The sequence below is a fragment of the Rattus norvegicus genome, chromosome 1, assembly GCF_036323735.1.
Source record: "Rattus norvegicus strain BN/NHsdMcwi chromosome 1, GRCr8, whole genome shotgun sequence".
In the NCBI taxonomy this organism is placed as follows: Eukaryota; Metazoa; Chordata; class Mammalia; order Rodentia; family Muridae; genus Rattus; species Rattus norvegicus.
Window position 1 is genome coordinate 102953317 of NC_086019.1, and position 10012 is coordinate 102963328.

The window sequence follows — 10012 nt, forward strand, 5'->3', positions numbered from 1 at the left end:
CATTGTCAGCCCCAGATATGGAAAACCTCATCAATGCATAAATTACAAGTGGGAAATTCAGTTTTCTGACTGAAGAGGAAAGAAAAGTGGGGAACTGGGTTGAAATGCATTGAAAGCTGTGGGTACTTTTAGAGGTCAAAGTGTCAGTAGCTCACAAAGGAGGATGAAGGGGTAGGACTAAGACCAGTCTATATTTATGTGATTTAGCATGGAGCAAAGGAAAAAAAAAGCATGGTGAGAAATATCCAGTTACATTTGAACATCATTCAAACTGAACTTTTTTCTTCTCTTCCTCCTCTTCTTCCTCCTCCTCTTCCTCTTCCAAATCCTCCTCTTTTTCCAAATCCTCCTCCTCTTCTTCTTCCTCTTTTTCTAAGTGTAAGTAGGACTCATACGGTATTTGGGACATTTTCAATACCAAGAAATATAGTGATTATCCATTTGTTTTTATATTTGAACATCAGTTAAGTCAAGAGGTCTCGCTCTCCTGCACCCACCAGGACTCACTTCAAGAGGTACCAACCAAAACTCTTACTTCTGCTTTCTTACTGACCTAGCACCTAAAGAAAAGCCCCACAACACGCATATTCACCCACAGCAAGGTTTCCAGGCCAGACATAGCTCTGTCTCTCCCTCCTAGCCACTGGAGATAGCTGGGAAGGATCAGTTCCAAATGTCCAAGGGCCGAATGCTCCACAAAATGTGGAGTAGGCAAGTGGGTATGGGGGAGGGGGAGTGGAAAGGGAAATACAATGGGCTCAGAGCCTGCCGCCAACATCTTGTCTTGCACCAGTACTCAGGGTTCAGCTTCCGCCTACATTTCCCTTTCTCTCTCACCCCAATCTAACACAGACCAGCTGGGGAAGGAGGCCAACTTGTACAAGTCCAAGATCCTCCTAAGGCCACGATGTCACTGCTGATGTTTCTGCTATCTTTGCTGTTGGATGGTGAGTGGGCCGGAAGCCAGAGTGACCCAGATTGGGGCTGGAGCTGGGGCTGGGGCTACAGAATATGCCTCTGTTTCCTATAGGGTCTCAAGGTCAGATGGAGAAATACTTCCTACAGGTGCAGAGAATTGTGAAGGCACAGGAGGGTTTGTGTATCTTCGTGCCCTGCTCCTTCATCTCCCCTGAGAATCGTTGGTTTAACTTGTACCCAGAATATGGCTACTGGTTCAAAGAAATCAGAAGACAATCACTTCAATATCCAGTGGCCACAAATAACAAAGATAAAGGATTAGAACAGGGAGCCCCAGGGCGATTCCAGCTCTTAGGGGATCTCTCCCAAAAGAAGTGTTCTTTGCTAATCAAAGATGTTCGGTGGGAAGACTCAACAAAGTATTTCTTCCGGATAGAGAAAGGATATGAGAAATACAGTTTTAAGGAGGCGTTCACGCTGCAAGTGGAAGGTAAGAGTTGTGGACATAGCAGGGAACCCCTGTCTCTCACTGGAGGAAGGACAGTGGGAAATAAACTATGATGCAAAGAACTTCTGGGAGGGACAGCTGGAGTCACAAGATTGGCATCCTCCCCCTTAGCCCTGACTCAGAAACCAGACATCTTCATTCCTGAGATCCTGGAGCCTGGGCAGCCAGTGACCATTGTCTGCTTGTTTTCCTGGAACTTCGAGCAATGCCCAGCTCCTTCTTTCTCCTGGATGGGGGCTGCTGCCTCCTTCCAAGAAACCAGACCACACACCTCCCATTACTCAGTGCTGAGCTTTACCCCAGGACTTCAACACAATGGTACTGAGCTCACATGTCAGCTGGACTTCTCTAGGAAGAGCACACAAAGGACTGTCCAACTAAGAGTGGCCTGTGAGTATGATATGATGCTTTGGGCTATGCAGAGTCCTGGTGATGGGAGGTAGAGAATCCCCCAACTTCATGCTCAGGAGAGTTCGTGGAGGAGGGCTGGGAATGTCACTCAGTTGGTAGAGTGCTTGCCTAGCATGCACAAGGCCCCGGGTTCCATCTCCAGCAGCACATATATGAGAAGTGGTGGTTGCACATTTGTGTTCCAGCCCCTAGGAGGGGGAGGCAAGAGGATCAGGAGTTCCAGATTATCCTTGGCTACGTAGCATATAGATATGCTAGAATCCACACGATCTTGTATAAAAGGAGACAAAGGGTTGCTGGGGAGATGGCTCAGCTGATAAAGAGTTTGACACACAAGTATGGCGAATGGATTTTGAATCCTCAGAGCATACATAAACGCTGGTCAGGCATGGTAGCCCCACTGGTGACTGCTAGCTAGATTGGCTACCCAGTTGGCAAGCTCTGAATTCAATGAAAGACCTTGCCTCTGTAAATAGTGTGTACAGTGATTCGGGAAGGCACCCTACATCAATACTTGGCTCACAGACACACTTAGGTGCACACATGGGCATCCATAAACATATGGCATGTTCACCACAAACATTCAAAATGAAGCAGAGGAGGGCACACCATCCTGGGTGTGCCTGTACCCCGGGAGGCAGTGGTTGGTCATGTGCCTTCTCTGGGATGGTGGTGCTTTTCTCTCCCTGAGGGACTTCTCATGAGGAACAAAGCACTCCCCTCTGAAGTTGGCTCACAATCTTCTCCCAGATGCCCCCAGATCTCTTGCTATCAGCATTTTCCGTGACAATGTATCAGGTACGATGGTCTCCTGGGGTTGTGTAAGACTATTCCAGTCCTCTTTGGGAAATGAAAAGTCTGGGGAGGGGGGAAGAGAGGAGGCCTGAACTCCTTCTACTGCTTCCTCCTACCCTCCATCTTGCTCCCTCTTCCTTTCCTTATGTCTATCTCTCTGCCCCTCTTCATCCATCTCTTTATATTTGTCTCTCTCTCTCTCTCTCTCTCTCTCTGTTTGTCTGTCCATCTGTCTGTCTGTTTGCATGTATGTCTCTGACTTTGTGTCTATCTCTATGTCTGTAACCATCTCTATCTGTCTCTATGCCTATCCTTCCTCTGTCTCTGTATCTCTGTCTCTATTTTTGTCTGTTTCTCTCTTCATCCTTCTCTATCTCTCTATCACTGCTCATCTCATCCTCTCTTCTCTGTGTACGTCTCTTTAGTCCCAGAACTGAATAGGAATCCTTCACATCTGGAAGTTCAACAAGGCCAGTCTCTACGTCTCCTCTGTACTGCTGACAGCCAGCCCCCTGCTACCCTGAGCTGGGTTCTAGAGGATCGAGTCCTTTCTTGGTCCAGCCCTGTGGGGTCTAGAACCCTGGCATTGGAGATGCCCTGGGTGAAAGCTGGGGACTCTGGACACTACACCTGCCAAGCAGAGAACAGGCTAGGTTCCCAGCAACAAACCCTGGACCTCTCTGTGCTGTGTGAGTATGCTCTACCAAAGGCTCCTGGTTCTGAGAAGGGGAAGGGAATAACATCAGGCTATGGCAGTCAGACCACTGGGCAGCTTGTGTTGGGGACCCAGTGAGTGATTCACCCACCCACAGCTTCCATCTCTGGGAGGGATGCTCTGCCCAGGGAGAAGGCCCTGGCCTGCCTGGAGCCAGTTCCCCGTCTTCATTGCAGATCCACCAGAGGACCTGAGAGTGACTGTTTCACAAGAAAACAGAACAGGTAGAAAGAATGGGCAGAGGAAGCTGGGCATCCGGGTTGGGGGTGGGAGGCATCCCAGCTGATGGACCACTTGGCAACTCTGCCTTCTCTCCTCCCCAGTGTTGGAAATCCTCAGGAATGGCACCTCCCTCCCAGTCCTGGAGGGCCAAAGCCTGTGCCTAGTGTGTGTCACCTATAGCAATCCCCCAGCCAGTGTGAGCTGGTTTGGGGCGACACAGACCCTGATCCCCACCCAGTCTTCAGAGCCTGGGGTGCTGGAGCTGCCTCTGGTCCAGAGAGAACATGAAGGAGAACTCACCTGTGCTGCACAGAGCCCACTGGGCACCCAGCGCATCTCTCTGAGCCTCTCTGTGCACTGTGAGTGGGGGGAAAGGACATTGGGGACCTGTGATGAGAGCCCAGCTGCTGACCCTTCTCCTCCTTCTCCTCCTCCTTCTCCTCCTTCTCCACAGACCCACCCCAGATGTCCAGACCCTCCTGCTCCTGGGATTCTGAGGGTCTGCACTGCAGCTGCTCCTCCAGAGCCTGGCCTGCCCCCTCCTTGCGCTGGCGGCTGGGGGAGGGGCTGCTGGAGGGAAACAGCAGCAATGCCTCCTTCAAGGTCACCTCCAGCTCACTTGGACCCTGGGCCAACAGCTCCCTGAGCCTCCTTCAGGAGCTGGAACCCAGCCTCTGGCTCAGCTGTGAAGCCTGGAACACCCATGGGGCCCAGACCACCTCTGTCCTGCTGCTACCTGGTAAGGACCCTTTGGGACTTAGATTCAGTGTGGAGGAGCTCAGTAGGGTAGGCCGCAAGGCTCTGTAGTTGGAGCAAAGTCTGGGAGGGTAAGGACCCATGGCCTAAGTATGTGTGAAGAGGAAGGGAAGGCCGAGGATGCAGTCATACTTTCTAGAAGGAAATAAGAAGCTTAGGTGTGGTGTGCAATAGAAAATGGAGTCCAGATTGTTCTGTAGTGTGTGTAAGATCACATACACATGAGATACGCTCATTCTTTTTCAGATAAAAACAGTTCCGCAGCATTCTCCAAGGGAGCAGCTTTGGGCTTTGGCATTACAGCCCTCCTTGCCCTCTGCCTCGTCGTGATCATGTGAGTTGGAAGGAGCTAATAAGGGGGCTGGGATATGGACCTCCTGGGAGAGGGAGATGGAACAGTGTATAACAAGTAGGAGACTATCCCCTCAGCATGAAGACCCTACAGAAGAAAGGAACCCAAGAGGTAACCTCAAGGCCCAAAATCTCACGGGGCAGCACAATCCTGGATTACATCAATGTGGTCCCCAAGACCAGGTCCCCGGTGAGTGGCCAGCTGTGCTTTCAAACTAACATTCCCCGCCAATTCTGCACACATCCCTTCCCTAACCCTCCTACCCCCATGCTTTAGAGACACGAAGGAGAAAAAACATCTAAGATGAAACCCAAACCCTGGCTCCCCCTAAGTCTTCACCTCTTCTGTCTTCAAGTCTGAGGAACTCTCTCCAGGACTCTGCTAATATTTCTTCCATTATTGTCACCAGCAAGGACATGACATGTGTAACTACTTGATCTGTAGTTGCTGTGCTGGGGATAGAACCCGGAGCCATGTGCATGCCTGGTATACTCATCCCCTCACTGGGGGATTCTAGGCAGGTACTCTACCATTGAGCCACACTTCCAGCCCCTTTTTAGTGGATGCCAGACAAGCGCTGTACCACTGAACTACACTTTAGCCCTAAAGAATAATTATTAATCTTGTGAAATGGTACATCCTACTGATTAAATACAGAACTCAAAGTCCGATGGCTGGGCTTATATGCCTTGCCCCTCCCCTTTTTGTTCATCACCCATGCTTTTGAGCAGTCACTGAACTCCTCTGTGCCTCAACTATAATAATAGGCCAATAGTGGGATAATAATATATAATGTAATATATTAAATAATAACATAACATTATATTGTTATTTAATAATTATTATATATTATATATTTTTATATATTGCATCTGTAAAATATCAGAAGAGTCTGTGGTCCTAATTGAGAGCTCAGTAAACTAGTTACAACCATGAGATCATAGCTATCTAATGATGACCCAAACGAACATCTGTCCTACAGCTTCTTCCCTGCACTCCAGACCCTTATGGAACCCGCCAGGCAGCATCTACACTCAAGACATCTGTGGGCATTTCTTACCTGAGCCTGTGCTAAAACATCTGACCAGCCTGGCCCTTTGTTCTCCTCATGCATTCATCTCTTTCTCAGCAAACAGTAACGGCCTTCCCCACGCAAGCTAAAGCCTTAGCATAATCTTTTGGCCCTGTTTTCCACAACTGATCCATCGCCAGATTCCCTTCAAAATTCACCCAAACTGCTGCACCCTAGTCTTTCCTCAACTGTGCAGTTCATGCTTCGTCTCTCAGCCGGATACCACAGCTGCTTTCTTTGTTACCTCCTCTGATTCCGCTCTTGTCTTTTCCACTCCGTTTCTCTGCATGTAACATCCTGTAGAAACCACACAAGCACACCTTTCCTCTGGAATACTACTCAGCCAGCAAAAGGAGCAAAGTCTTGATGCATAAGACAATTAACTTGAGTCTTAGGGAGACACAGATGGAGAGTGTCTGAATGTTGCATACTATGTGATTCCATGTGTATCCCACTGACCAAGTCACAAATTCCAGAGACAAGGCTGGAAATATAGCTCAGTGGGTAGAGTTCTGGCATGCACAAATCCCCAGCCCAGAACGAGAGTGAGCATAGTGGTGTATGGCAAGCACGTAGAAAGTGGAGGCAGAAAGGTCAGAAGTATAAGGTCTTCCTTGACTGTACATGAAATCTAAGGCCAATCTGGACTCCATGAGACAGATGACAGGTGAGTAAATGCTTTAGGGAAAGGGGAGTGATAAGTGAGACTCTCAAGTTGTTCAATGATGACCCAGGGTCCTGAATCTTGACTGTAGCAGTCACGTGCATGTGTTTAACTAGTCAATGAGAACAGCAACAAAGGACTCCGGACTGGGCCTATACTTAATCACATAGGGAACAACCTTGAGGTCTTCAGATTCCTGCACGTGCCCAGCTCAGGAGCACAACCCCAGCATTCCCAGGTAAGGCACACACTCCTGAGCAGGTCTCATTAAGGAGCAATGCCCCTGCTCAGTTTAAGGTCATAGATAAAGAAGAAAACATGACAGAAGTGCCTTTGGGCATGTTCAGACTAGCCTATAAAATGGATAGGAACTCTTTGAAGGGGAGTTAAATAGGAGTCTCCCCTAGAAGGTGGGCAACAAAGTGCGCTGTTCAGATATCAGCATCCTTGTGTGAATATCGCCTCACAATTAAGGTGTAAACAGTGGAGACTTGGAGTAAGGGCACAGGGACCTTGTGCAGAGTACAGAACGTGGTACTACTTCTGTGACATTTGATTTTCCAGAGAGGCCCTCATGTAGCCCAGGCTGGCCTCAAGTTCTCTCCATAACTAAGGATTTTCCTGTCTAGCCAAGGACAACCTTGAACTAACTCCTGGTCCTCTTGTTTCCACCCTCAGAGTGCTAACATAAGAGGCATGTGCTTGATTTGTGTGGTGCTGGACACGGGATCCAGGGCTTTGTGCACGCAAAGCAAACACTCTGCCCTGAGCTACATTCTTGGCCCCATTCTTGACATTTTTTTAAACTCTCTGATCATTCCAAAACATAGAGTTGAAGAAAATCATAGATCAAAATGCCTTAATTCCCTACTACCCTCTCCCCCTTTGCCCCCAGTGATCGCTTCTTTAGATTTCCAACACCATTTGGGGGACTTCTTAGTAGCACTTCCATTTGTCTTACAAGACTGTGTAGTCGCATAGAGCACCCTGTACTTTTAATTTCAAGGTTTAATCTTTATTTAGTATTATTTGTCAGTAGTATTATTGCAAGTTGTGCATACATGCCACGGTGAACATTTGAAGGTCAGAGGACTACTTTTCAAGAGTTAAACCTCTTTTGGTTTTAGATGCCAAGGATGGAAGTCAAGTCTTCAAGCTTGTACTATTAGCACCTTTACCCACCAAGCCATCGTTCCGGGCCCGATCTTAATCATTCATTCATTCATTCATTCATTCATTTTACTTATTCACTTATTCACTTTACATCCTGCTCACTGCCCCACTCCTGGTCACCCTCTCCCACAATCCTTCTCCCACGCCCCATCCCCTTCTCCTCTGAACAGGTGGAGAAGGACCTTTCTTAGGCTTACAACTCCAGACTCTTTTAGAATAATTAAGTTTGTTGCTTCCTTCCTGGGGAGAGTTTTTCCCTGAGACTGCCTGGCTCCTTGCTTCATTCAATGCTCTTTCACTTGATAATCACCCCATCCTAAGTGCCCAGAATGACCTATCCGTTCATTGTGTACTTTAACATTAATATATAGTCATTGTGCTTATTGATGGGCACGATGCACCACTCTACTCACACAGCACACTGATCGAACTGGGGTAATTCACATATGCTCTCTAGCTCAGAATTAAGTATCTCTTTGTGGGAAGGCTATTTAATCTATAGCTATGACTCTCCTTTTATTTTGCTTGTTTTCAGTTTGGTTGAGACGAGGTCTCAATATGTAGTTTGGCTAGGCTGGAATTCACTATGTAAAACAGGCTGGCCTCAAACTTAGAGACACACACCTGGCCCTGTCTCCTGAGTGCTGGCATTAAAGGCATGTACCCCACTCGGCTTTATGTTTTATTTTTACTCTTAATTATGTGTGCAAGTGAGTGCACGTGTATGTGCGCATATGTGTACCTTGTGGGTGCAGTTCTTGTAGGGGCTAGAAGAGAGCTCAGATTCCCTGAAGTTAGGTGGTTAGGATGGGCCGCCGGGAGAGGCTGCTGTGAGTGTGGGTCCTCTGGAAGTGCAGCAAGCACTCTGAATTGCTGGGCCATCTCTCTAGCCCCAACTCCTGCTTTATTTTCTTCACAGCATTCATTACTTGCATTCATTAGATTTTTGTTTGTGTATGGTTTGTTCCTTGATTCCTGTTTCTCTAAAGCTAGAGCCCCAGTTCCCAAGCCAGTGGCTGGCACATGCTAGATGCACAACTGCTTACTGAGTGGGTAGTAAAGCATGTTTTGCTATCCCCTCAGGCTCGGAATTGGAAAGCTGAACCAGACACCCCTTCTGGGATTTCGCCCCTGGACACTCACTCCCCTAAACCAAAGAAGAAGCAGAAGGACCCACGTTTTACATCCCCTGGTTTCCCAGACCCCAGACCATCCTCTCAGGCCCCAGTCTCTGAAAATAACCCAGAAGAACTCCATTATGCTGCTCTCAACTTCCCCCGCCTCAGACTACGGGAGACCCAGAACCCCCAAGACACCTATTCTGATTACGCAGAAGTCAGAGTTCATTGAGGGTGTTCTGGGCTTTACGACTGAGACCTAAATGGTAGAGTAGTGAAGAGAGAGGGCCTCCAAAAGAAAGCATATTCTCTCCTTAAAAATAACCTGGGGGCAGGGGCTGTTAAATGTGCTTGCCACCAAGCTCGATGAACTCTTCGATTGATCCCCAGGATCCGCATGGTGGAAGTGACCTCCCACAGTCTTTTGACTCCTCACATGAGCATTATGGCTCACGCCCTTGCGTGCAGACACACATAAGTTAATAAACAGATGTACAAAACAATTTTTTAAAGATGACAGCTCCTGTTTGGGTATGTTCTAAGTGTGTCTCTCAAAGGCTTACACTCAGAGGGAGAGGTGATGTGTGCTCTTTCAGGGGTGGGACATGGTAGAAATGTTAGGTCTTGGGGCATTGCACAGCCTTTGGAAGGTGTCAGTGCTGGTCCCACAGAGTGGACCAGTTCTCAAGCCAGGAGGTTACAAGTTTGGTTGCCAAGCTCTCTTGATCTTCCCATGTCTTATCTCTCTCTCACGCACTCACACCGAGATGCCATCTGTCATACTATGGTGGAGGCACAGGCCTTCATCAAAGCCTATGGAAGAGTTCAAAGTCCCACTCAACTGTTGCTTTCAGTGAGAAAAAGCCCACCCAAACCCGTCTTCAGTGAAGATGAAGCAAGAAGTCGGTCATCTTAAATATTGAAATAAAAGGTACACTGATCAATTAGAGCCTCTTTCTTCGTATCTTGGTGTCTTAGTTAGGGTTTCTATTGCCGCAAGGAAACACCAGAACCAAAAATCATGTTGTAGAGAAAAGGGTTTATTTGTCTTACACTTCCATATCTCTGTTCATCATCAAAGGAAATCAGGACAGGAACTCAAACAGCACAGGAACCTGGAGGCAGGAACTGATGCAGAGGCCATGGAAAGGTGCCACTTACTGGCTTGCTTTTCATGGTGTGCTCATCCTGGTTTCTTATAGAACCCAGGATCAACTGCCCATCAATAACTAATTAAGAAAATGCTATATAGCTGAATCCAATGGAGGCATTTTCCCAATTAAGGTTCTGTCCATTCAGGTAATTCTA

The 10012-nt window shown here is 47.8% G+C and overlaps 1 protein-coding gene across 3 annotated transcripts; it reads left to right on the top strand.

The window, feature by feature from the left end:
* Positions 1-577: 577 nt before the first annotated feature.
* Siglec10 (sialic acid binding Ig-like lectin 10) lies at positions 578-9648 on the top strand. Of its 3 annotated transcripts, NM_001401363.1 has the most exons (12): positions 602-715; positions 853-947; positions 1031-1408; positions 1538-1816; positions 2588-2635; positions 3058-3321; positions 3524-3571; positions 3671-3928; positions 4024-4308; positions 4572-4659; positions 4755-4866; positions 8670-9648. In NM_001401363.1, exons 2-12 carry the CDS (start codon positions 908-910, stop codon positions 8934-8936), a joined length of 2067 nt encoding a protein of 688 aa, NP_001388292.1. In that variant the 5' UTR covers positions 602-715; positions 853-907; the 3' UTR covers positions 8937-9648. The 3 variants fall into 3 exon arrangements, with proteins under 3 accessions (XP_063139873.1, NP_001388292.1, XP_038960553.1); XM_063283803.1 differs by lacking the exons at positions 4024-4308; positions 4572-4659; positions 4755-4866; positions 8670-9648 and having other exon boundaries at positions 578-715; positions 3445-3571; positions 3671-3893; XM_039104625.2 differs by lacking the exons at positions 602-715; positions 853-947; positions 1031-1408; positions 1538-1816; positions 2588-2635 and having other exon boundaries at positions 3193-3321; positions 3445-3571.
* The last annotated feature ends 364 nt before the right edge of the window (positions 9649-10012 follow it).